Source organism: Pseudophryne corroboree, chromosome 1 (genome assembly GCF_028390025.1).
Source record: "Pseudophryne corroboree isolate aPseCor3 chromosome 1, aPseCor3.hap2, whole genome shotgun sequence".
In the NCBI taxonomy this organism is placed as follows: Eukaryota; Metazoa; Chordata; class Amphibia; order Anura; family Myobatrachidae; genus Pseudophryne; species Pseudophryne corroboree.
This window is the reverse complement of record NC_086444.1, coordinates 409,148,641-409,176,245: the sequence shown is the minus strand read 5'-3', so window position 1 is coordinate 409,176,245 and position 27,605 is coordinate 409,148,641. Positions and strand designations below refer to the sequence as shown.

The 27,605-nt window shown below is 47.9% G+C and overlaps 1 protein-coding gene across 1 annotated transcript in view; it reads right to left on the bottom strand.

Moving 5' to 3' along the window:
• Positions 1 to 27,605, bottom strand: part of SART3 (spliceosome associated factor 3, U4/U6 recycling protein) — a 329,224-nt gene that overhangs the window by 103,471 nt on the left and 198,148 nt on the right. The window contains exons 9-12 of the mRNA XM_063913277.1: positions 23,896 to 24,003; positions 21,518 to 21,595; positions 14,285 to 14,343; positions 3,355 to 3,464 (exon numbers count right to left, since the gene is read on the bottom strand). Of these exons, the coding sequence (XP_063769347.1) occupies positions 3,355 to 3,464; positions 14,285 to 14,343; positions 21,518 to 21,595; positions 23,896 to 24,003 (355 nt within the window). The remainder of the gene's footprint in view (positions 1 to 3,354; positions 3,465 to 14,284; positions 14,344 to 21,517; positions 21,596 to 23,895; positions 24,004 to 27,605) is intronic.

Genomic DNA, 27,605 nt, shown 5'->3' with positions numbered 1-27,605 from the left:
GGGAAAAGTTACCTGCGGCTTCTTTTCCCCATACATATGAACTCTCCTGTCAGGGACTGGGGTTTCCTCTGTGATGTGCAACACATCCTTAATAGCTATAATCATATAACGGATGGATTTAGCCAATCTTGGCTGTAACTTTGCATCATCGTAATCGACACTGGAGTCAGAATCCATGTCGGTATCCGTGTCAATAATTTGGGATAGTGGGCGCTTCTGAGACCCTGTCGGCCTCTGCGACATAGGATCAGGCATGGGCAGGGACCCTGACTGTCCTGAGGCTTCAGCTTTTTCCAACCTTTTATGTAAGGAATTAACATTATCATTTAAAACCTTCCACATATCCATCCAATCAGGTGTCGGTGCCGTCGGCAGAGACACCACATTCATTTGCTCCCGCTCTGCTTCCACATAGCCTTCATCAGACATGTCGACACAAGCGTACCGACACACCACACACACAGGTAATGCCCTTTTTGAAGACAGTTCCCCCACAAGGCCCTTTGGTGAGACAGAGAGAGAGTATGCCAGCACACACCCTAGCGCTGTATAACCCAGGAATAACACAGTAACTTAATGTTAACCCAGTAGCTGCTGTATATTGTGTTTTTAGCGCCTAATTATGTGCCCCCCCCCCCCTCCTTTTACCCTTTTCTACCGTGAACTGCAGGGGAGCGCCTGGGGAGCTTCTTCTCAGCGGAGCTGTGGAGAAAAAAATGGCGCTGGTGAGTGCTGAGGAGAAGCCCCGCCCCCCTCGACGGCGGGCTTCTGTCCCACTAAAATACATATCTTTTTGGCGGGGGCTCATACATATATACAGTGCCCAACTGTATATATGAGTACTTTTGCCAACAGTGGTCCATATGCTGCCCAGGGCGCCCCCCCCCCCCTGCGCCCTTACAGTGACCGGAGTATGTGAGGTGTGTTTGGAGCAATGGCGCACAGCTGCAGTGCTGTGCGTTACCTCATGTGAAGAACGGAGTCTTCTGCCGCCGATTCTTCTTGCTTCTCATACTCACCCGGCTTCTGTCTTCCGGCTCTGCGAGGGGGACGGCGGCGCGGCTTTGGAATCGGACGACGAGGGTGAGATCCTGTGTACGATCCCTCTGGAGCTAATGGTGTCCAGTAGCCTCAGAAGCAGGACCTAGCTTCAAAGAGTAGGGCTGCTTCTCTCCCCTCTGTCCCACGATGCAGGGAGTCTGTTGCCAGCAGAGCTCCCTGAAAATAAAAAACCTAACAAAATACTTTCTTACAGCAAGCTCAGGAGAGCTCACTGAACAGCACCCAGCTCGTCCGGGCACAGATTCAAACTGAGGTCTGGAGGAGGGACATAGAGGGAGGAGCCAGAGCACACCAGAATCTAAATTCTTTCTTAAAGTGCCCATGTCTCCTGCAGAGCCGGTCTATTCCCCATGGTCCTTACGGAGTCCCCAGCATCCACTAGGACGTTAGAGAAAAGCTGATAATAACCACCTAGCAATTGAAATTTCTTATCTGGATTAACCCACAGTTCTTCAAACAGTGTATTTAGTTCCATTGACATAGGAAAAGTGGCTGAGGATTTTTTCTTCATATTAAAGTAAGATTCCTCACACTCCTCCGTCACCTTATCAGGGATATTTAGGACTTCTCTGATAGAATCTATGAGAGTCTCTACACCCTGCGACAGAGTACCCTCATCTACCTCTATGTCAATCTTCCCTTCCTCCATTTCTGACACATCATTATCAGTCAGAATGCAGGATCTGGGCCAAAGTACATTTTTTGCGGACAAATGGCAGAGGACTGAGACGCTGGTCTGAGTACCGAGTCCTTTTGTATAAACTCAACCATAGGACTGTCTTAAGTATTTTGTCTCTAATTACGAGAATTTTGTAGAGATGGTGGAAATCATCCCCCTAATGGAGTCCAGCCATACTGACTCCGCCCCACTAGCCTGAGAAGGGCTACTACACTGAGTACACACTAGTGAACCCCCTGGAGAAGAGGAATACTGTGCCTTACATGAAACACACTCTTTGCCTGACATACTGCAGCAGTGACAGCACACACAGGAAAACGTTAAATGCACAATTAATCCACAAAGAGCCCTTCCCGAGAGACACAGAGAGGATAGAACCAGCACACTGCACCCTTATCGCTAAAGCCAAGCTTAGCCGGGTCGCACACTAAGTGCCTAGATTAGGGACTTAGTACACTAGTACATAGCTCCTCCCTGCTATGACCCCCAGGTACCGCTGAGGTAATCTGGAGGCTCTCCGGAGGAGTTGCGCGTCCCTGTAGTCAGCATCTGTGTTGCTGCAGTGAGGGAACATGGCGCCTGTGAGCTGCTGGATCCGCTCATAGTGAAGCCCAACCCCTTCAATGGCGCGCGGTCTTCCCACTCTTCTTTATAGTGGCTCAGTGTCTAAGTGCATAAAATGGAGTAAGCCCCCTTTCAAGCATGTATTGCTAGTCTGGGTGTTGTGTACACTACTGTGTACTAAGTCTGGAGACTCATTCCGCTCAGTGTAGAAGCCATGCGTCTCTGTACCCTAATGTCGCTATAATGGGCATCGACCCGCTAACCGGGACGCCGGCTTAATACTCACCACTCTTCTTTTTTCTGGCTCTGTTAGGAGTGGCGCCGTGCTGCTGGAATGTACGCTCGCTGTGGTGGGGCTTGCAAATAGTTCCCTCAGAAGCTAGCATCCTGTCAGCGGGGAACGGGACCATTAACCCTTAGTGGGGTTGGGCCATTCCCCCCTTAAGTCCCACGAAGTAGGCAGGCTGACGCCATCCAGTCCTGCCTGAAAATAACAAACTTTGAAAATAAATGCAGAAAACTCTTCAGGAGCTTCCAGAGATGTGACTAGCTCCTTTGGACACATTTTCTAAACTTAGTCTGGTACGAGGGACATAGAGGGAGGAGCCAGCACAAGTTATCAAACTTCTATAGTGCCCATGGTTCCAAGTGGACCAGTCTATACCCCATGGTAGTAAATGGATTCCCTATGTCCCCTAGGACGCAAGAGACATTATATTCAGCATGACTATCTGGGACAATTTGTTGACCAGCATGCAAATATTGGTAATACAGAAAGTGTCTGCATCAGTAACCGATTGTTCTTCAATTTAGCTAGCAACAGTTAAAGGGTCTACTTGTAGGTTTAGGCTGGGGTGACAGACTACAAAGATGGGAGTGAAAAACATTCAGTACACAAAAAAAAAAATTGTAAAAAAAAAAAAGTATAGCAAAAAGCCATAGGCCTAGCATCTAAGCAGAGCAAGGTAAAACACCTGGAGGAAAATGCAGCAGTTAAAAAAGGTATGGGGCATTTACTAACAGATAACGCTCAGACTTTTCAATCTCACCGTTCCAGGTTGTAGTACTCCAGCCACATATTGGCAAATTTGGAATTGCCTTTGGTCATTATACTATCCCACAGCTCTCTGGCTTTTTGCATGTTGTTGCAGTGTTGAGCCTGAGGGATCAGATAGAGATACAATAGTTTTACTTTGGGATTTAGTAAAACCGGCAGAGTTATACACTATTGGGAACAAAACAATCATGGCCCTCATTCCGAGTCGTTCGCTCGTTATTTTTCATCGCATCGCAGTGAAATTCCGCTTAGTGCGCATGCGCAATATTCGCACTGCGACTGCGCCAAGTATCTTTGCTATGAAGAAAGTATTTTTACTCACGGCTTTTTCATCGCTCCGGCGATCGTAATGTGATTGACAGGAAATGGGTGTTACTGGGCGGAAACGCTGCGTTTTATGGGCGTGTGGCTGAAAACGCTACCGTTTCCGGAAAAAACGCAGGAGTGGCCGGAGAAACGGGGGAGTGGTTGGGCGAATGCTGGGTGTGTTTGTGACGTCAAACCAGGAACGACAAGCACTGAACTGATCGCACAGGCAGAGTAAGTGTGGAGCTACTCTAAAACTGCTAAGTAGTTTGTGATCGCAATATTGCGAATACATTGGTCGCAATTTTAAGATGCTAAGATACACTCCCAGTAGGCGGCGGCTTAGCGTGTGTAACTCTGCTAAATTCGCCTTGCGACCGATCAACTCGGAATGAGGGCCCATGTTTCAAACCTGTTTAGCAATATAGCCCTTATTTGTATTTATTTGGCCTGCATGAGAACTATTTAGTAAGGTTTGTTATTTCTTTTATTGAAACTATTTCAACAGATGAATACTGGCTCTAGTCAAAAGAGACCCAACCAAATTGATCACTATGATGAAAGCTGTAAAGGTGCATACACACGGAGCGATATAACTGAGCGATTTTGACTATATAGTCAAAATCGCTCAGAAAGTTAGTGCATATCTCTCCATGTGTACACAGCCAGCGATAGCGATGCGCGTCCCCGCCAGATCGCTATCGCTGCTAAAAATAGACTGTGCAGGCAAGTCAATTTTGGCTATGTCGCTGGGAAAGAAAAAGCATCCGCTTGCTTGAATGAGTTAGCCAAAATCGCCCATAGCCAAAATCGCTGGTAAAGTTAGTCAAAATCGCTGGAAAAGTTAGTCAAAATCTCCCACTGCCAGTTCAAGGGAAATCGCTCAGTCAAAATCTCTCCGTGTGTATGCACCTTTAGACTGCAGTGTCTGCTTTCTAAAGTGCACAAAGAATTTAACTTTTTTCCAATGTAGGATACAAAAAACAAAACGGGATTTATGTTCTTGCCTGTTAAATCGTTTCTTTAGTCTATAGGGGCACATGTTACCATGGGTATAGCTGTAGTCAAGGCACCAATCAGTTAAAAAAAAAAAAAAATATGTTTCCCAGCAGCCCTAGACTCCCTCTTCATTATAACCCGCCCCCTGCAAGCCAGTTAGTTTAGCAAGCTCATGGCAGGAGCGAGGAGAGAGAGAGGGAAAAGGAAGACCAGCTTACACAGACACAACCACAAGAGAGCGGTCCGAATAAAGATACAAATAAATAAACCCCCCAGACCAGATGCGTCATGGTGGGCGACCTGTGCCTCTTATGGACTCAACGTTAAGGATTTAACAGGTAAGAACATAAATCCCATTCTTTTTCATTCACCAGAGGGCAAAGGTTACTATGGGACTTCCCAAAGCGGTCCCTTTTATGGGCAGGGACGCCCCCGAGCTGCACTACGAACGGAACCAAAGTATCAAAGTCGTAGAAATGAGGAAAAGTGAGAGCAGAAAGCCACGCAGCTGCTTTACAAGCTGCTCTGCCGAAGCACCATGTGGAGCCTCCCAAGAAGGTCCTCCAGACCATGTAGAATGGCTGGTAAGACCAGCTAGGACCGAAAGACTAGCCATTGCATAAGTGTGGCTGGTAGTCAAGCGTAGCCACCAGGCCAAGGTCTGTTTGTAGGCCAGCCAACCCCACTTGAGGCAATCATATAAGACAAACAGAGAATCTGACTTGCGCAGATCTCTGGTCCTGTCCACATAACAATGAAGAGCCCATACAACATTCAGAGAAAACTCCTCTGGGGAATTGCTGGCAGTATCAAAGGTTGGGACAACAATTTCCTGATTAAGGTAGAATGCGAAAAACAACCTTGGTCAGAAAGTCCAAACGTGTACGAAGCACAGTCCTATCAGCATGAAAAGAAAGGGCTCCCAACAAGACAACGCGGACTGATTGGACACACATTGGGCTGACACAATAGCAAGCAAAAAATAGGATTTTAATACCTACCGGTAAATCCTTTTCTCCTAGTCTGTAGAGGATGCTGGGGACTCCAAAAGGACCATGGGGTACAGACGGGATCCGCAGGAGAAATGGGCACACTAAAAGACTGACTGGGTGTGAACTGGCTCCTCCCTCTAAGCCTCTCATCCAGACCTCAGTTATAGGAACTGTGCCCAGGGGAGACGGACATTTCGAGGAAAAGGATTTTTGTTAAACTAAGGGTGAGATACATACCAGCTCACACCGTACAACTGGATTAGCAGGAATACCAGAAAACAGTATGAACGAAAAACAGCAACAAGCTGAACATAACCGATACACAACCTTCGTGTACCCGAAACCATCAACCAACAATACAACTGCAAGTAACAGTACGCACTGGGATGGGCGCCCAGCATCCTCTACAGACTAGGAGAAAAGGATTTACCGGTAGGTATTAAAATCCTATTTTCTCTTACGTCCTAGAGGATGCTGGGGACTCCAAAAGGACCATGGGGTCTATACCAAAGCTCCAGACCGGGCGGGAGAGTGCGGACGACTCTGCAGCACCGATTGAGCAAACATGAGGTCCTCATCAGCCAGGGTATCAAACTTGTAGAACTTGGCAAAAGTGTTTGAACCCGACCACGTAGCTGCTGGTCACAGCTGAAGTGCCGAGACCCCTTGGGCAGCCGCCCAAGATGAGCCCACCTTCCAGGTAGAATTGGCCTTTACTGACTTCGGCAACGGCAACCCAGCCGTAGAATGAGCGTGCTGAATCGTGTTACAAATCCAGCGTGCAATAGTCTGCTTGGAAGCAGGATTTCCAATCTTGTTGGAAGCATACAGGACAAACAGAGCTTCCGTTTTCCTAACAAGAGCCGTTCTGGCGACATAAATTTTCAAAGCTCTCACGACATCAAGAGATTTTGGCACTGCCACAACATCCATAGCCACAGGTACCACAATAGGTTGGTTTATGTGAAACGAAGAAACCACCGTCGGCAGAAATTGTTGACGAGTCCTCAATTCCGCTCTATCCACATGGAAAATCAAATATGGGCTCTTGTGAGACAAAGCCGCCAATACTGACACCCGTCTGGCGGACGCTAAGGCCAAAAGCATGACCACTTTCCAAGTGAGAAATTTTAACTCAACCTTTCGCAAAGGTTCAAACCAGTGAGACATAAGAAATTGTAACACCACGTCAAGATCCCACGGTGCCACGGGTGGCACAAACGGAGGATGGATATGCAGCACTCCCTTCACAAAAGTCTGAACTTCAGGAAGAGCAGCAAATTCTTTTTGAAAGAAAATAGATAAAGCCGAAACCTGCACTTTGATGGAACCCAATTTCAGGCCTGCATCCACGCCTGTCTGCAAAAAATGGAGGAAACGACCCAGGTGAAACTCCTCCGCAGGAGCTTCTTTGGCTTCACACCATGACACATATACTTTCTCCAAATACGGTGATAATGCTTCGCCGTGACCTCCTTTCTAGCCTTAAGGAGAGTGGGGATGACTTCCCCGGGAATACCTTTACGAGCTAGGATTTGGCGTTCAACCTCCACGCCGTCAAACGCAGCCGCGGTAAGTCCTGAAATACGCATGGCCCCTGCAGTAACAGGTCCTCTCTGAGAGGAAGCGGCCAAGGATCTTCTATGAGCAATTCCTGAAGATCCGGATAGCAGGCCCTCCGTGGCCAATCTGGAACGACTAGTACCGCCGGAACCCTTGTTCGTCTTATGATCCTCAACACTTTTGGAATGAGAGGAAGCGGAGGGAACACATACACCGACTGAAACACCCAGAGTCACCAGGGCGTTCACCGCACTGGCTTGGGGGTCCCTTGACCCGGAACAATACCTCGGAAGCTTCTTGTTGAGGCGAGACGCCATCATGTCTATTTCAGGAATTCCCTAACGCCTTGTCACTTCTGCAAATACCTCTTGATGAAGAGCCCACTCTCCTGGATGGAGATCGTGTCTGCTGAGGAAATCTGCTTCCCAGTTGTCCACACCCGGAAGGAAGACTGCTGACAGAGCACTCACGTGCTTTTCCGCCCAGCGGAGAACTCTTGTGGCCTCCGCCATTGCCGCTCTGCTCTTTGTTCCGCCCTGGCGGTTTACGTATGCCACCGCTGTTATGTTGTCCGACTGAATCAGGACAGGTAGACCTTGAAGAAGGCTTTCCGCTTGCAGAAGGCCGTTGTAAATGGCTCTTAACTCCAGGACATTTATGTGGAGACAAGATTCCTGGCTTGACCATTTTCCCTGGAAACTTCTTCCTTGTGTGACTGCACCCCAGCCTCGGAGACTTGCATCCGTGGTCAGCAGGACCCAATCCTGGATTCCGAACCTGCGTCCCTCTAGAAGGTGAGAACTTTGCAGCCACCACAGGAGAGAAATTCTGGTCCTGGAAGATAGACTTATTTTCCGGTGCATGTGTAAGTGAGACCCGGTCAGCAGGTCCCACTGAAACACCCGGGCATGAAACCTGCCAAACGGAATGGCTTCGTAAGCCGCAACCATCTTCCCTAGCACTCGAGTGCATTGATGAATCGACACCCTTGCCGTTTTCAGAAACTCCTTGACCATGCAATGAATTTCCAGAGCTTTTTCCGCCGGAAGAAACACTCTCTGTAGTTCCATGTCTAGGATCATGCCCAAGAAGGGCAGCCGAGTCGTCGGGATCAACGGAGACTTTGGCAAATTTAGAATCCAACCATGATGTTGCAGAACCGTCAGGGAGAGTTCCACATTCCTCAGCAACTGCTCTTTTGATCTCGCCTTTATCAGGAGATCGTCCAAGTACGGGATAATTGTGACCCCTTGCTTGCGTAGGAGTACCATCATTTCCGCCATCACTTTGGTGAAGACCCTCGGGGCCGTGAAAAGCCCAAACGGCAACGTCTGAAATTGGTAATGACAATCCTGGGCCGCAAAAGTTTTCAAGTACAGATTGAGGGATTTTAGGTTCAGGATCGGTCTGACCAAGCCGTCCGGCTTCGGCACGACAAAGAGGCTCGAATAGAACCCTTCCCCCCGTTGGGACGGGGGAACCGGTACAATGACCCTCTGTTGACACAACTTTTGTATCGCAGCATTTACTACTTCCCTTTCTGGAATAGAAACTGGCAAGGCTGAACTCCAGTTTGTACCCTTGGGACACTATTTCCAAGACCCAAGGATCTAGGCCCGATTGAACCCAGACCTGACTGAAGAATCGGAGACGGGCCCCCACCGGTACAGACTCCCGTAGGGGAGCCCCAGCGTCATGCAGTGGACTTGGCAGAGGCGGGGGAGGACTTTTGGTCCTGGGCGCCCGACACAGTAGGGGACCTTTTTCCCCTTCCTCTACCTTTTGAAGCGAGGAAGGACGAGCCCCTTCCTTTTTTGTATTTATTAGGCCGAAAGGACTGCATCTGATAATGGGGTGCCTTTTTCTGTTGTCCGGGAACATAAGGAAGAAAAGATGATTTACCCGCAGTAGCGGTAGACACCAGGTCGGCGAGGCCATCACCAAACAAGACACTACCTTTATAAGGGAGAGCTTCCATAGCTTTCTTGGAGTCGGCATCAGCATTACATTGATGAACCCACAGCGCTCTCCTGGCCGAGACTGCCATGGCATTGGCCATTGAGCCCAATATCCCTCGCCGCATCCTTTAGGTAAGCTGCAGCGTCCCTGATACAACCAAGAGTCAAAAGAATGTTATCCTTATCAAGGGTATCCATGTCAGATGCCAAATTATCAGCCCACTTAGCAATAGCACTACTCACCCATGCCGACGCCATGGCAGGCCTGAGGAGTGCACCCGTAGTAACATAAATGGCCTTTAATGTTGTTTCCTGCTTGCGATCCGCAGGATCCTTGAGGGCAGCCGTGCCCGGAGACGGAAGCGCCACTTTTTTGGACAGTCGGGACAGAGCCTTGTCCACATTGGGAGATGACTCCCACTTCTCCCTGTCGTCAGAGGGGAAAGGATATGCCATAAAAATTATCTTGGGAATCTGCCACCTTTTGTCAGGCGACTCCCAAGCCTTTTCACAAAGAGCGTTCAGTTCATGAGAGGGGGGAAACTTCACCTCAGGCTTTTTCCCTTTAAATAAACAAACCCTTGTATCTGGAACAGGAGGTTCCACAGAGATATGTAAAACATCTTTAATAGCCACAATCATGTACTGAATTCTCTTTACCAATTTTGGATGTAAAGTGGCTTCACTAAAGTCGACACTGGAATCAGAGTCCGTGTCGGTATCCGTATCTGCCATCTGGGTAAAGGAACGTTTCTGTGACCCTTAGGGGGCCTGTACCTGAGACAAGGCGTCCTCCATGGATTTTCTCCACGTTTGTGTCTGAGAATCAGATTTATCCAGCCTCTTAGACAATCACGCCACATTTGCATTCAGTGTACTCAACATATTCACCCAATCAACAGTCGGCTGTGCCGACAGAGCCACTCCCAAATCTTTCTCTGCGCCCCCAGTAACTTCCTCCGGGGAGGAGCACTCAGCCTCAAACATGTCAACACACGGTACCGACACACACACACTCACACTGGCAAAAGGGGATAGCCTGTAGAGAGAACACAGAGGGAGTATGCCAGCTCACACCCCAGCGCCCATATACTACTAAAAACAATAATATATGATATCTGCGCTGTATTATATAGCACCAATTGACTGTGCCCGCCACCCCGCGCGTTTTGTTCCCAGTACTTGTAAGGAGAGTGGAGGTCCGGGCCAGCGTCTCTGCATGCACTGTGAAGAGTGAAAATGGCGCTGGTAAGCTGTGCGGTTAAGCCTCGCCCCTTCCTGGCGCGCTGTAGTCCCGCTTAAATTTGAATTATTATACTGGCGGGGGTCTCACACATAGTGCCCAGGCACCTAATATGCAGTTTTGCCAGTTAAAAAACCTCAGTAACTTGCTGCTCAGGGCGCTCACCCCCCAGCGCCCTGCAGCCTGTGAGTGCCGTTGGTGTGTGTGTGGGAGCATGGAGCGCAGCGTGACTGCCGTGCTGTACCTCCGTTACTGAAGTCTTCTGCCGTCACTGAAGTCTTCTGCCTTCTGCATACTCTCCCGGCTTCTTTCTTCTGGCTTCTGTGAGGGGGTTGACGGCGTGGCTCCGGGAACAAGCAGCTAGGCGCACCAAGTGATCGAACCCTCTGGAGGTAATGGTGTCCAGTAGCCTAAGAAGCAGAGCCCTTAAATCAGCAGAAGTAGGTCTGACTTCTCTCCCCTCAGTCCCACGAAGCAGAGAGCCTGTAGCCAGCAGGTCTCCCTGAAAATTAAAAACCTAACAAAGTCTTTTTCAGAGAAACTCAGTAGAGCTCCCCTAGTGTGTGTCCAGTCTCTCCTGGGCACAGAATCTAACTGAGGTCTGGAGGAGGGGCATAGAGGGAGGAGCCAGTTCACACCCAGTCAAAGTCTTTTAGTGTGCCCATGTCTCCTGCGGATCCAGTCTATACCCCATGGTCCTTTTGGAGTCCCCAGCATCCTCTAGGATGTAAGAGAAAGACAGTTTTCCATGAGGGACAATGCAAATCCTCCGTGGACAATGGTTCAAAGAGTGCAAACTAAAGTGCTCAAGGAGCCAAAGTTAGATCCCATTGGGCCATCAGGGGGACAACTGGAGGTTGAACATGCAAAACCCCTTGAAAGAAAATCTTGTTATCTGGTAAAAGTGCAACTTGTTATTGAAAAAGCACAGAAAAGGGTAGAAACCTGAACCTTCAAGGAAGAGAGCTTGGAGGCCCAAATCCAGTCCCACCTGAAGAAAGGACAAGGTCTGCGAAAATCAGAAGGTCCCGGGAGAGAAACTCTGGACGGGCACCATGCAAAATAGGATTGCTAAACGCAGTGATAAATCGTAGCCAATGAGGGTACAACGCATAGTGCGAATGACCCTCCTGGAAAACCCTTTCGCCTTTAAGATGGATATCTCAAGAGCCACTCCATGAAAGCATGGCGTGCGAGATCTGGATGAAAACACGGCCCTGAGACGACAGATACGGCCGACGTGGAAGGCGCAGAGGATCGTCGATGGAGAGACTACGAATATCGGTGAACCACCCCCCACCTTTGCAATCCAGGACCCCCAAGATCAAGGTACCGCCCTCCAGGAAGATATACAGCACAGGAAAGGTCAACGGCACTGCCAGAGTGTCCACTAGGAAGGCCACTGAATCCATGGTGCAGGAGAAGTATCTCGGCAGCTGGTGAATGTGCCGAGACGCCATCATGTCTATATCCAGCAAACCCCAGCGGCTGACCAACAGATGGAAGACTTACGGATGTAAAGACTACTCCCCGATGTGTACGTCCTGGCGACTGCAGCACTGATGTAGACGACCGCGGTAACGTTGTCAGACTGTACTTTGACCAGGCATCCCTGTAGGAGAGGCTGAGCCAAAGAGCTCTGTACACAACCCTGAGCTCAAGGACACTGATCGGCAGGAGGCGTTCTCGAGGCAACCACCTGACCTGGAAGGTTTGTTGACAGGACACTGTCCTCCCACCCTCTAAGACTGACATCGGCAGTGAGCAGGACACAGTCCTGGATCCAGAATGGCCAGCCCATGTCCAGGAGAGTCTTCTGTAGCCACCGTAGGGGGGAGTGACGAACTGTCAGCGAGAGGACAATAGTCTGAGTCTGAGATGTGTAGATGCGACATGTTCTATCAGGCCAAAACCTCCAATTGGAGTGGAATTGAGGTCTGGAGAGGAACACGGAGATTAAAGTCACCAGGAGATGCATGCAAGCATGAATTCTGTGAAGGTCCAAGAATGAATGAACCTTGGACTGCAGGGCACGAATCGTGTCATCTGGGAAGAAGACCCGTTGAGTCCAGAGTCTAGAAGAGCACCCAAGTGTAACATTTGTCGCAAACGAATCAACACTGATTTATGCCAATTGATTCCAACCATGGAATTAAATATGCTCCACTGTTAGTTGAATATGACTCGTTAAGAGTTCTGGCGATTGGGCCAGAAGCAGAAGGTCATCTAGATAAGGAAGAATTCTGACCCCCTTGTGTCTGTCATGGTCCCCAACCAGACCGGGGTAAAATATAGAAGCCAGCCCTATACTTCGGGTTCTCCTGGGAGGAGGCCCGCCACATCATGCAGCACGCTCTTCCGCCGCAGGCTTGGAAGCAGGGCGTCTTATAGCCAGGGCTGCTTACCGCGGGATTGAGATCCTTTTGAGGCAGCACCCTCGATCCGAGACAACGTCTGCTCTCTGGCCTTTTCCTGCAAAAAGAACAATCGTTAGACCTTCTAGCTTTTGGAAGTGCCACAGAGGCAAGGAAAGCATTTATAGATGCCGGCCACAGTGGCAACTATCTTGTCTAGCTCCTGGCCAGAGGGTATTTCCAGCTTATGGAAGCGCTTCTAAAGCCATCTTAGAATTTGCATCGGCTCTCCAAGAGTGGAGCCAAAAGGTCCTCTTGGCAGTGACAGTGGAAACTGACAACTTGGATGCTAAGATCCCAGAGTAGACAACCGCTTCCCCCAAATTAGCGTTCGCCATTTTGACCTGAGTAACAAGGGACAAGAGCGCCTTTCTGCTAGTAGGCTGTGTTTAGGAAGTTTTCCAGCTTCCAATCCGTGGGATCTATAAGTGAAGACGTGTCTGGAATAGGTAAAATGGAAGATCGAGGCGAGCCACATGTGCGTCAACCGGATCCTGATCATTAGCCGGTAAGAGATAAACAGCAGCCATGTGCTTGGAAAACTGAAAACGCCTAGTAGGCGTAGACCATGCTACCTCCAGAAGATCCTGGAGTTGGGCAGACATCTTTCTTCTGTCGCTTGAACTCTGAGGCCTTGGACCTAGGAGTCTGAGACGAATAGTCAATAAGAGGGAAGTTTTAACCACCTTACTCAATGTTGCCACATAACACAGGGACAGAGCATCCTCATGTACTGAGGGAGTATCCAACTCCGAGGAGACTGAGATGCTTCATGGTCCGAAGAAATATCAGACCAGGACTCTACCGCCTTCGCTTGGATGTCTGATCCTTCTGCAAAAGCTGCGCCAACCTCTGTACCGACTGCGTAAATGATTGCATCAATGGTAGCTCAACTGCAACAGCTTGTTAAGCCTGTGCAGGAGGACCGTAACAGGCTGATGTGCACTGCACTACGCTAGAAGGGGGAACAAATGTGGGTGCTGCAAGGTGGTCCACTAACAGACATTACCTGCATCAACGTAGATGCCCAGGCCAGCTCCTGAATGAAGGTGCAGGTCCTCCCAGGAAGCCTGTGGTGGAAGACACCAACTCTGCTGCCGGCACCAAACTTAAACTGGCTTGCTGGAGGCAGAGTGTAGTGGATAGGGAGTCTAGGACTACTGGAAAACATTTTTTTTTTTTTTTTTTTTTTTACTGATTGGTGTCCTGACTCCAGCTCTCCAGCTATACCCATGATAACCTGTGCCCCCTAGTGGACACAAAAAAAAACCAACTGTTATCTGCCTCTTCTTTTCTTACAGACAGTGGATGCACATATCTATATAATTTGTACAGCAGATCAAACTTCCCAGGAAGATAAAATAAAAATGTCTTGTGTAAAATACTATTAGATTTTTGTAATAGAAAAGATGCCTGCAACATAGAAACAGTTACACAAAAATCTTACCTCTATTCTGGCCCAGATCTGCATTATGCTACATGAAGAATCTCCACTTTCACTGAATCCTGTGTGGATTATGGTAAAATACAAGGATTTCAAGAACAACATGTATTAAATGAGTAAACACTACAAAAATATGAAATTCTGCAAACAAACATAAATGTAGCAAGTTTAAGCAATAAAAAGCCTAAGCTGTAAACTCATGCCTGGTAGGATTTAGCGCTGTATAACATGGCCCTTGGCAGAGGTATACAGGGAGACTGGACCAGCATTACCGGAGACCTGCAGCTTCAGCTCTATTATTAAAATGGCCACTGAATGTCTCTGAGGGGGAGGAGGATGAAGGAGGAGCAGCAGCATAGAGGCAGGAAGTTGCTGTGGAATCACACCCTAAGCTGGGGGAGGGGCATATGGGGAAAGATAACCTCCCCTATGCTGACCTTAACCTCCAGGGGCCACTGGCCTCTTACAAAGCCTCAGTAAATTGTTGCCCTGGTGGACCAGTGGAAAAACCGGGACCCACATCAGCGCCTCCGGTCCGTCTCCATGACCGAAGGCGAGACTGCACAAAAAGACAGGGGTCCCCGCTTGTGCTCTGGCTGCAGTGTGGGGTCCCCAGGGAGCCGGCTAGCTGAGCTCTGCGGTCCATGCCGGAATCACCAGTCCACTCATTGGTGTTGCGGCGCCAGCGGGAGTTAAAGGACTGCCTATCGCTGCTTGCTCTAAAACAGTACAGGTTGAGTATCCCATATTCAAATATTCCGAAATACGGAATATTCCGAAATACGGACTTTTTTGAGTGAGATAGTGAAACCTTTGTTTTTTGATGGCTCAATGTACACAAACTTTGTTTGTTTAATACACAAAGTTATTAAAACTATTGTATTAAATGACCTTCAGGCTGTGTGTATAAGGTGTATATGAAACATAAATGAATTGTGTGCTTAGATTTAGGTCCTATCACCATGATATCTCATTATGGTATGCAATTATTCCAAAATACGGAAAAATCCGATATCCAAAATACCTCTGGTCCCAAGCATTTTGGATTAGGGATACTCAACCTGTAAAATGAAAATAAAAAAGGTTAGGGGTGCTTAGAAGCAGCCCCACTGTTTAATGGTGCATCTAACTCCTGCCGGCACCAAAACAAATCTGGATAGCTGAGAGGGTGGGGAGAGGGTTTACCGGATCATTCTGGAAGCTCAAAAGCTTTAAATGTTTGGTGCCCAGTCCTATCCTACCACCTACACCCCAATGTCTTCCCTGTGGAGACTATGTACCCTGATGAAGAAAGAAAGATAACGCGACTAACAGCGTACTTCCTTAAAGCCATGCCTCAAAGGCAAGCCCTGGTGTAGCTGTATCCCACTGACCGTTGAGGTATGAGGATCCTGGTAACCACCTGTGGTGGCAGTAACCTGGTCACCTCTGAAGGAGATGCCACTTTGATATTTGGAATATATTGATATTGGTGGAGGTGCCGTGGAAGCTCCTTGCATCCTGCCCCTGCCAAGGTTTTACAGGTGACTGACAGTGGATGAATAGTTGTTAACCTTCACATGTAAAACTAAAGTAAATGAAATTCTAAGAATAGCAGCTGCTAAAGGCAAACATTACTACAGTGTCCAGTTCTGTTGGGCACTTAAAAAAAAAATGAAGTCCTGGCAACCAAGGATATAGACAGGGAAGAGCTTGAGCTTTTGGGAGTGAATTTGAACTTTCCAAGTTCCTGTCACAACACTCTACACCCCACTGTTTCATTGTCATGGGTCAAAGACAAATGAAACCTATTCCAAGATAGAACATAAATGTAACTGAGTGCATTAGTGGCTTGAACTGCAAATCAGGACTCATCTAGCAGAGCCCCATTTTTATTAATTGACCTATCATGTTAAAATAAGAATTTATTCACCGGTAATTCTATTTCTCGTAGTCCGTAGTGGATGCTGGGTACTCCGTAAGGACCATGGGGTAAAGACGGGCTCCGCAGGAGACTGGGCACTCTTAAAAGAAAGATTAGGTACTATATCTGGTGTGCACTGGCTCCTCCCTCTATGCCCCTCCTCCAGACCTCAGTTAGGGAAACTGTGCCCGGAAGAGCTGACATTACTAGGAAAGGATTTGGAATCCAGGGTAAGACTCATACCAGCCACACCAATCACACTGTACAACTCGTGATAACTATACCCAGTTAACAGTATGAACAATAACGGAGCCTCTCTCAACAGATGGCTCATACAATAACCCTTTAGTTAAGCAATAACTATATACATGTATTGCAGAGAGTCCGCACTTGGGACGGGCTCCCAGCATCCACTACGGACTACGAGAAATAGAATTACCGGTGAGTAAATTCTTATTTTCTCTGACGTCCTAGTGGATGCTGGGTACTCCGTAAGGACCATGGGGATTATACCAAAGCTCCCAAACGGGCGGGAGAGTGCGGATGACTCTGCAGCACCGAATGAGCAAACTCAAGGTCCTCCTCAGCCAGGGTATCAAACTTGTAGAATTTTGCAAAAGTGTTTGAACCCGACCAAGTAGCAGCTCGGCAAAGTTGTAAAGCTGAGACCCCTCGGGCAGCCGCCCAAGAAGAGCCCACCTTCCTCGTGGAATGGGCTTTTACTGATTTAGGATGCGGCAGTCCAGCCGCAGAATGTGCAAGCTGAATGGTGCTACAGATCCAGCGAGCAATAGTCTGCTTTGAAGCAGGAGCACCCTGCTTGTTGGGTGCATGCAGGATAAATAGCGAGTCAGTTTTTCTGACTCTAGCCGTCCTGGAAACAAAGTTTCAGGGCCCGGACTACGTCCAGCAACTTGGAATCCTCCAAGTCCCTAGTAGCCGCAGGCACCACAATAGGTTGGTTCAAATGAAACGATGATACCACCTTAGGGAGAACTTGGGGACGAGTCCTCCATTCTGCCCTTTCCATATGGAAGATCAGATATGGGCTTTTACATGACAAAGCCGCCAATTCTGACACACGCCTAGTCCAAGCTAAGGCCAAAAGCATGACCACTTTCCACGTGAGATATTTTAGCTCCACGGTCTTCAGTGGCTCAAACCAGTGGGATTTTAGGAATCCAACACACGTTAAGATCCCAAGGTGCCACTGGAGGCACAAAAGGGGCTGAAGATGCAGCACCCCTGTAACAATGTCCGAACTTCAGGCAGTGAAGCCAGTTCTTTTTGAGAGAAAAAGGGATAGGGCCGAAATCTTGGCCTTTATGGATCCTAATTTTAGGCCCATAGTCACTCCTGACTGTAGGAAGTGCAGGAATCGACCCCCTGGAATTCCTCTGTAGGGCCTTCCCGGCCACACACCAAGCAACCTATTTTCGCCATATACAGTGAAATAGTCTTGCTGTCACATCTTTCCTAGCCTTTATCAGCGTAGGAATAACTGCATCCGGAATGCCCTTTTCCGCTAGGATCCGGCGTTCAACCGCCATGCCGTCCAACGCAGCCGCGGTAAGTCTTGGATCAGACAGGGTCCCTGTTGCAACATGTCCTGACTGAGAGGCAGAGGCCATGGGTCCTCTGAGAGCATTTCTTGCAGTTCCGGGTACCGAGTCCTTCTTGGCCAATCCGGAGCAAAGAATATTGTTCACACTCCTCCGTTTATTACAATTCTCAGCCCTTGGGTCTGAGAGGAAGAGGAGGGAATATATAGACCGACTGGAACACCCACGGTGTTACTAGTGCGACCACAGCTATCGCCTGAGAGTCCCTTGACCCAGCGTAAAACCTTTTTTATCTTTTTATTGAGGTGGGACGCCATGTAGTCCACCTGAGGCAGTTTCCATCAATTTGCAAAACTGCGTGAAGACTTCCTGATGAAGTCACCACTTTCCCGGGTGGAGGTCGTGTCCACTCCCGGAATGAACACTGCTGACAGTGCGCTTACTTGATTCTCCGCCCAGCAAAGAATTCTGGTGGCTTCTACCCTCGCCACCCTGCTCCTTGTGCCGCCCTGGCGGTTTACATGAGCCCCTGCGGTCTGACTGGATCAGAACCGGTTGGTCGCGAAGCAGGAACTCCGCTTGACTTAGGGCGTTGTCCGCAGCCACCACAGGAGAGACACCCTGGCCCTGGGGGATAGGGTGATTAACCGATGCATCTGAAGATGTGATCCGGACCACTTGTCCAGTAAGTTCCATTGTCCTTGCATGGAACCAGCCGAAGGGGATGGCCTCGTATGATGCCATCATCCTTCCCAGGACTCGAGTGCAGTGATGCACCGACACCTGTTTTGGTTTTCAATGGATTCCTGACCAGTGTCATGAGCTCTCTCTATCGGGAGATAAACCCTCTTCTGGTCTGTGTCTAGGATCATGCCTAGGCGAGGCAAATGAGCTGTAGGAACCAACTGCGACTTCGGAATATATAGAATCCAGTCGTGTTGCCGTTTAACTTCCAGAGAAGGTGATACGCTGTCCAGCAACTGCTCTCTTGATCTCGCTTTTATGAGGAGATCATCCAAGTATGTGATAATAGTGACACCTTGCTTCCGCAGGAGCACCATCATATCCGCCATTACCTTGGTGAAATTGGTAATGACAATCCCGTACCACAATTCTGAGGTACGCCTGATGAGGTGGATAAATGGGGACACGAAGGTATGCATCCCTTATGTCCCGATTCATTTCAGGCTTGCAATGACCGCTCTTAGCGATTCCATCTTGAACCTGAACCTTTTCAGGTATATGTTCAGGGATTTTAATACAATATGGGTCTAACCGAACCGTCTGCTTTCGGGATTATAACATGGTCGAATAATAACACCCTCTTGTTGAAGGAGGGGACCCTTGACCACCACCTGTTGAAGATACAATTTACGAATTGCAGTTAACACTGGCTCCCTCTCTTGGGGGGAAGCCCGCCGGGTCCTCGGTGAGGGGGCATCTTCTCACAGTCCAGCCTGTATCCCTGCGATACAATTTCTATTGCCCAGGGATCTAACAGGGAGTGAACCCACTTGTGGCTGAACTTACGAAGGCGTGTCCCCACCGGGCCTAGTTCCGCCTGTGGAGCCCCAGCGACATGCGGTGGATTTTTGTAGAGGCCGGGGAGGACTTCTGTTCCTGGGGACTATCTGTGTTGTACAGCTTCTTTCCTCTGCCCCCAGCTCTGACAAGAAAGGACGCACCTCAGACTTTCTTGTTTCTTTATTCGAAAAGCTGCATTTAATAATGTCGTGCTTTCCTAGGCTGTGCAGGAATATAAGGCAAAATATCAGAATTACCAGCTATAGCTGTGGAGACCAGGCCCGAGAACCTTTCTCCACACAATCCTCAGCCTTCCATATGCCTCTTAAGTCGGCATCATCTGTCCAATGTATATTCTACAGGACACGTCAAGCAGAAATCGACAGATTTTGTCTCTAGGACCCAGTATACTCATGTCCCTTTGGGCATGCTTTATAATTATATATCTATCACTTAAGACAGCATCTTAAAATATTTATATGCATACTAGGGTCTCAATCTCTGCTGATAAGGTACCTGTCCACGCTGCCACAGCGCTATAAACCCATGCCGACACAATCGCCGGTCTGGGCAGTATACTAGAATGTGCACACTATCTGCAGGATCCCTGAGAATAGCTAGTGCAAACAGGACACCCAAGGGGAAGATTCTCAACACATCCTGGCCCTAGTGGGGAAAGGATACAGCCTGAGAATTCTCTTGTGGGAAGCTGCCGTCTCTTGTCTGGAGATTCCCGCTCTTTTTCCTCATGAGAAGGAGGGAAATTTACCTCAGCATTCTTCCCCTTAACATGTGTACTCTCGTGTCAGGGACAGATGAGTCATCAGTGATATGCAAATCATCTTTTATTCCAATAATCATATATTGAATATCTTTTAGCCCTCTTGGCTGTAACTTTGCATTATAGTAGTCGACAGTGGAGTTAAACTCCGTGTCGATACTTTGTTATTTTGGATAGTGAACATAGAGAGACTCTGAAGGACTCTGTGACATAGGGACAGACCAGGGTAGGTTTCCTTTCTGTTCCCTAACCTTTTGTGCAATAATTTTACCTCAGCACTTACACATATCCAAACAGGTGTCAGCGTTGTCGACAGAGACACCCTCCCACACACATATCCGCTCTATCACCTCCTTAGAGGAGCCTTTTACCTCAGACATGTCGACACACGCGTACCGACACACCACACACACAGGGGATGCTCTATTTGAAGACAATTCCCCCACCAGGCCCTTTGGAGAGACAGAGAGAGAGTATGCCAGCAGACACCACAGCGCTATATAATACAGGGATGTACACTATACTGAGTGATTTTTCCCCTATAGCAGCTTATATACACAGTTTTGCACCTAAATTTATGTGCCCCCCCCTCTCTTTTTTACCCTTTGTGTACCAGGATACTGCAGGGGAGAGCCTGGGGAGCTTCCTTCCAGCTGAGCTGTGAAGAGAAAATGGCGCCGGTGTGCTGAGGAAGAAGGCCCGGCCCCCTCAGCGGCGGGCTTCTGTCCTTTTATGTACTTTAATGGCGGGGGTTAATGCACATATACAGTTTATCAGACTGTATTATGTGCTTTTTGCCAAGTAAGGTAATCTAATTGCTGCCCAGGGCGCCCCCCCCCCCCCCAGCGCCCTGCACCCATCAGTGACCGGAGTGTGTGGTGTGCTAAGGGAGCAATGGCGCACAGCTGCAGTGCTGTGCGCTACCTTAATGAAGACCGGAGTCTTCAGCTGCCGATTTTCAACTTCTCTTCGTTCTTCTGGCTCTGCAAGGGGGACGGCGGCGCGGCTCCGGGACCGGACGACCGAGGACTGGGCCTGTGTTCGATCCCTCTGGAGCTAATGGTGTCCAGTAGCCTTAGAAGCCCAAGCTAGCTGCAAGCAGGTAGGTTCGCTTCTCTCCCCTCAGTACCACGTAGCAGTGAGTCTGTTGCCAGCAGATCTCACTGAAAATAAAAAACCTAACAAATACTTTCTTTTCTAGGAAGTTCAGGAGAGCCCCTAGAGTGCATCCAGCTCTGGCCGGGCACAGATACTAACTGAGGTCTGGAGGAGGGGCATAGAGAGAGTAGCCAGTGCACACCAGATATAGTACCTAATCTTTCTTTTAAGAGTGCCCAGTCTCCTGCGGAGCCCGTCTATACCCCATGGTCCTTACGGAGTACCCAGCATCCACTAGGACGTCAGAGAAAATTGGTTAAATAGTTAAGGATTGTTACACAATAGAACTCCCACAGATCAGTACTTACTTTCTTCCACTTCTTGCTTAAGGTACTCAAGAGCACGAACAAATGCAGCTCGAAGCTCTTCAAGCTCTTTGCTGGAATCTAAAACGTGAAATGATTAGCTTAGATATGACATGTATAAGTGTTCAGTGTACACCATTATGCTGCTGACGGAGATGTCTGTGGAAGGTCCAAATACCACTGTTACCCCACCATATTTTTGTAACTCATGTCACCTACATAAAACATTTTGCTCCGTAACTCCTGTCACTACATTCTGCTCTAAAATAGCTTTTTTTAACTTCTTTTGTTTTGTTTTTTTTATAACAGATAAATCCACTCCTCCAAGGCCAAATGGAGGATACACTTGGTCACCAGGCTCCTCCTGCTTGACTGCCACCAAAACCACTGCATACACTTGTAATGCCTTGCATTCTTGAAGCCATATAGTCAGCAGCCAATTGTTCCATGTGGGGTGACAAGCTCTTAAAATATTTTCAGATGCAGAAAGCATATCTTTGGGTTATAATTTTGCTGACTGAACGGAAAGACCTCCAAGTTCTCCACCTCTTAGATGTAAAAAGGATGAAGACCAAGATCAACTCTACTTTGGTCATTGATAGGAGCTATATATGACATAGTTACTAGACATTTATGAACTTTCCTATCAAAGGGTTAGAGATCAGTTCTGTAGGATCTGATAAACTGCCATGAGGTCCAGGAAACTGAACAACATCCGGTGGGGATTACAATCTGACCCTTGTCAAACAACCCACTCAATTGAAAGACTGCAGCTTTCTGCTTATTGACTGTAAAATGCTATACATTGCTACTATGCTATTATTACACTAAGATTTTATATTTTAGAAAGTCGCTGCTAGCAGGAATAGAACTCTTTTTTTTTCATTTAATACCGACTATATGGAAACGGGGCCTGGACTGCACACCCTAGCTTATTATAATGGGATGTGCTACCTTGCTGGGACTAAGTACTGCAATACTACAACATAGGGACAAAGGGTGCAGGTGCACCATACACCATTAAAATTATTATAACCATAATATAATATTTGAGGTTCTTGGCATATATTGGCCAGTATATGAGCCTGCCCACCTGCTTCACTGTGACCTCATCGGACAGGTCCCTAACACTATAGGGGTTCACCTCCGGGACGCAGAGCACCCCCAGACCACCCCAGCCACACCACCCCAGGGCACCACACAGAAAAAGGATAGGAGTGAAAGATCAGTGTTAAGCAAATGAAAGAGGCTGCTGAATGCAAAAGAAAAAAAAAGAGGACAGCAGTAAAGTGTCAGAGTGTTAGAGAGTGAGGTTTAGCTGATCAGTGTTATAAGTGTAAAAGATATGTGAAAAATGCTACATAAATATAAAACAAACACAATGTGATATAAATGTTAAAAGTAAATGTAAGGTGGTGATGCCCCAAGGTAGCCCAGCCAGAGCAATATAGGGAGCTCCACGCCCCAAAAGCTCACCCCCAAACTGACTTTGTATATAATTAAAAGGATCATACCTATGTCTTTTGTGCAGTCAGAATGTGCTGGTTCCCTGTTTAAAAGCCTGAGAGGCAGTGGGTGGGGTGCTAATCCAGAGATGAGGGCTGTCCCAATCCCTCGGGTGTGTATACACACACATAATATAGACTATATGGAAACGGGGCCTGGACTGCACACCCTAGCTTATTATAATGGGATGTGCTACCTTGCTGGGACAAAGTACTGCAATACTACAACATAGGAACAAAGGGTGCAGGTGCATCATACAGCATTAAAATTATTATAACCATAATATAATATTTGAGGTTCTTGGCATATATTGGCCAGTATATGAGCCTGCCCACCTGCTTCACGGTGACCTCATCGGACAGGTCCCTAACACTACAGGGGTTCACCTCCGGGACGCAGAGCACCCCCAGACCACCCCAGCCACACCACCCCATCATTTAATACTGGCAACATCATTTATTGTCCTACATCAATCCTTGAGGATCAAGAACAACTTTTAAATACTGCGTAACAGGAGTCCATAACCACAATTTCATTTCTGCATCTCAAGTGAGGCATGTGCTGATTGTCATATACATTACTATTATCCACCTACTGGAGACATTCATACATCATTTCCATTTTTGAAAGCATTAGTGCCATTTGGAGGAACTTTGTGCATCACCTAATTGATAGTATTTTAAAAAAAAATTACCTTGGAAGTTTTATTTTTGGTCTGTGCTGGTTACTTTTAATGTTTATGTCAGTTTGTTGTGCTGAATATGTAATATAATTAAATAAAATTGTGTTTTTTACTCCAAGCATATTAAGTTGACTTGCACTTCTATTTGTGGTTTATCATACCACCATTACCAATTTAGATATCTAATAGTTACCTTTTGTGAAGTCCACTCTTCTTCTAAGATAGTCCAAATAGGACTGCCAAATCTCAACGTAATCTGTGGCTTGGATGAATCCAGCATTCAGAGCCTTTTCAAACGTTTCTGTGGACAGAAAAAGGTTTTAGCACACTTTATAAAGTAATATCTGCATAGAATACCTTTGACAATAGGAGGTCTATTCATGAAGCAGTGAAAAGAGTGGAGAAAATGTCCAGTAGAGAAGGAACCAATCAGCTTTGAAAGAAGCCTTTGTCAAGTAAAGTACACTCTATAAAATGTAAGGGAGATGCTGATTGGTTGCCATAGGCAACTTCTCCACTGGTTTGTTTCTCCACTTTTTTCACTGCTTCATGAATAGACCGCTAGATGATAGAAATAATAAGATTTTAAACCTACCGGTAAATCTTTTCTCGTAGTCCGTAGAGGATGCTGGGGACTCCGTAAGGACCATGGGGGGGGGGGGGGGGGGGTAGACGGGCTCCGCAGGAGACATGGGCACTTTAAGAAAGAACTTGACTCTGGGTGTGCACTGGCTCCTCCCTCTATGCCCCTCCTCCAGGCCTCAGTTAGAGAAACTGTGCCCAGAGGAGATGGACAGTACGAGGAAAGGATTTTTGTTAATCCAAGGGCAAGATTCATACCAGCCACACCAATCACACCGTATAACTCGTAATAAACTACCCAGTTAACAGTATGAAAACAACAACATAGCATCAGTCTAAGACCGATGAAACTAACATAACCCTTATGTAAGCAATAACTATATACAAGTCTTGCAGAAGTAGCCCGCACTTGGGACGGGCGCCCAGCACCCACTACGGACTACGAGAAAAAGATTTACCGGTAGGTTTAAAATCTTATTTTCTCTAACGTCCTAGAGGATGCTGGGGACTCTGTAAGGACCATGGGGATTATACCAAAGCTCCCAAACGGGCGGGAGAGTGCGGATGACTCTGCAGCACCGATTGAGCAAACAGGAGGTCCTCCTCAGCCAGGGTATCAAACTTATAGAACTTTGCAAGGTGTTTGACCCCGACCAAGTAGCAGCACGGCACAGTAGCAAGTAGCAGCCCGGCACAGCTGTAGTGCAGAGACCCCTCTGGCAGCCGCCCAAGAAGAGCCCACCTTCCTAGTGGAATGGGCCTTAACCGATTTTGGTAACGGCAATCCTGCCGTAGAATGCGCCTGCTGAATCGTGTTACAGATCCAGCGAGCAATAGTCTGCTTTGAAGCAGGGCCGCCAACTTTGTTGGCTGCATACAGGACAAACAGTGCTTCTGTTTTTCTGATCCTAGTAAATTTTCAAAGCCCTGACCACATCAAGGGACTCGGAATCCTCCAAGTCACGTGTAGCCACAGGCACGACAATAGGTTGGTTCATATGAAAGGATGAGACCACCTTAGGTAGTAATTGAGGACGGGTCCGCAATTCCGCTCTATCCATATGGAAAACCAGATAGGGGCTTTTATGTGATAGAGCCGCCAATTCCGAAACTCGCCTAGTCGAAACCAAGGCTAACATGACCACCTTCCAGGTGAGATATTTCAACTCCACTGTCTTAAGTGGTTCAAACCAATGTGACTTAAGGAAACTTAACACCACGTTAAGGTCCCAAGGCGCCACCGGAGGTACAAGAAAATGGATAAGGCCGAAATCTGAACTTTTAATGGAGCCTAATTTTAGGCCCAAATTCACTCCAGTTTGTAGGAAAAGAAGAAAACGGCCCAGGTGGAATTCTTCCGTAGGAGCATTCCTGGCCTCACACCAAGAAACATATTTTCTCCATATTCGGTGATAATGTTTAGATGTCACGTCCTTCCTAGCCTTTATTTGCATAGGAATGACCTCATCCGAAATACCTTTTTCCGCTAGGACCCGGCGTTCAACCGCCATGCCGTCAAACACAGCCGCGGTAAGTCTTGGAATAGACAGGGACCTTGTTGTAACAAGTCCTGTCTTAGAGGTAGAAGTCACGGATCTTCTGTGAGCATTTCTTGCAGATCCGGATACCAGGTCCTTCGTGGCCAATCTGGAACAATGAGAATTGCTCTCACTCCTCTTTTTCTTATTATCCTCAACCCCTTGGGTATGAGAGGAAGAGAAGGAAACACATACACCGACTGGAACACCCACAGTGTCACTAGGGCGTCTACAGCTACCGCCTGAGGGTCTCTTGACCTGGCGCAATACCTTTGTAGCTTTTTGTTGAGACGGGATGCCGTCATGTCTATTTGGGGTAGTCCCCACCGACTTGCAATCTGCGCGAAGACTTCCTGATGAAGTCCCCACTCTCCCGGATGCAGAGCTTGTCTGCTGAGGAAGTCTGCTTCCCAGTCGTCCATTCCCGGAATGAACACTGCTGACAGAGCGCTTACATTATTCTCCGCCCAGCGAAGAACTCTGGTGGCTTCCGCCATTGCCACTCTGCTCCTTGTGCCGCCCTGGCGGTTTACATGAGCTACTGCGGTGATGTTGTCTGACTGGATCAGAACTGGTCGATTGCGAAGTAAGATCTCCGCTTGACGCAGGGCGTTGTATATGGCCCTTAGTTCCAGGATGTTGATGTGAAGACAAGTCTCTTAACTTGACCAAAGTCCTTGGAAATTTCTTCCCTGTGCGACCGCTCCCCAACCTCGGAGGCTCGCGTCCGTGGTCACCAGGATCCAGTCCTGAATGCCGAACCTGCGGCCCTCTAGAAAGTGAGCACTGTTTATCCACCACTGGAGAGATACTCTGGCCCTGGGGGACAGGGCGATACGCTGACGCAATTGCAGATACGACCCGGACCATTTGTCCAATAGGTCCCATTGGAAGGCCCTTGCATGGAATTTGCCGTATGGAATGGCTTCGTATGTTGCCACTATCTTTCCCAGAACTTGAGTGCAATGATGTACTGACACTTGTTTTGGTTTCAACAAGTTCATGACTAGAGTCATGAGTTCCTGCGCTTTTCCCTTTGGAAGAAAAGCCCTTTTCTGGTCTGTGCCCAGAATCATGCCCAAGAAGGGCAGACGAGTCGTAGGATTCAGCTGCGACTTTGGAATATTGAGAATCCAGCCGTGTCGCTGTAACACATTCAGTGAAAGTGATACGCTGCTCAGCAACTTCTCCCGTGATCTCGCTTTTATGAGGAGACCGTCCAAGTACGGGATAATTGTGACACCCTGCTTGCGCCGGAGCACCATCATTTCCGCCATTACCTTGGTGAAAATTTTCGGGGCCGTGGAAAGCCAAAACGGCAACGTCTGAAATTGGTAATGACAATCCTGTACCTCAAATCTCAGGTACGCCTGATGAGGAGGATATATGGGGACATGTAGGTATGCATCCTTTATGTGCAGAGATACCAAAAAATCTCTCCCTTCTAGGCTGGCGATGACCGCCCTAAGTGATTCCATCTTGAACTTGAACCGTTTTAAGTAAAGATTCAGGGGTTTTAAATTTAAAATGGGTCTGACCGAACCGTCCGGTTTCGGAACCACAAACAGAGTTGAGTAGTACCCCTGCCCTCTTTGAAGCAGGGGAACCTCTACCACCACTTGTTGCAGACACAATCTGTGAATCGCATGTAACACTATCTCCCTTTCCAGGGGTTGTTTCGGTAGGGCCGATTTGAAAAAAACGGCGAGGAGGCACTTCTTCGAATTTCAGCTTGTAACCCTGGGAAACAATTTCTATTGCCCATGGATCCACCTGTGAGTGG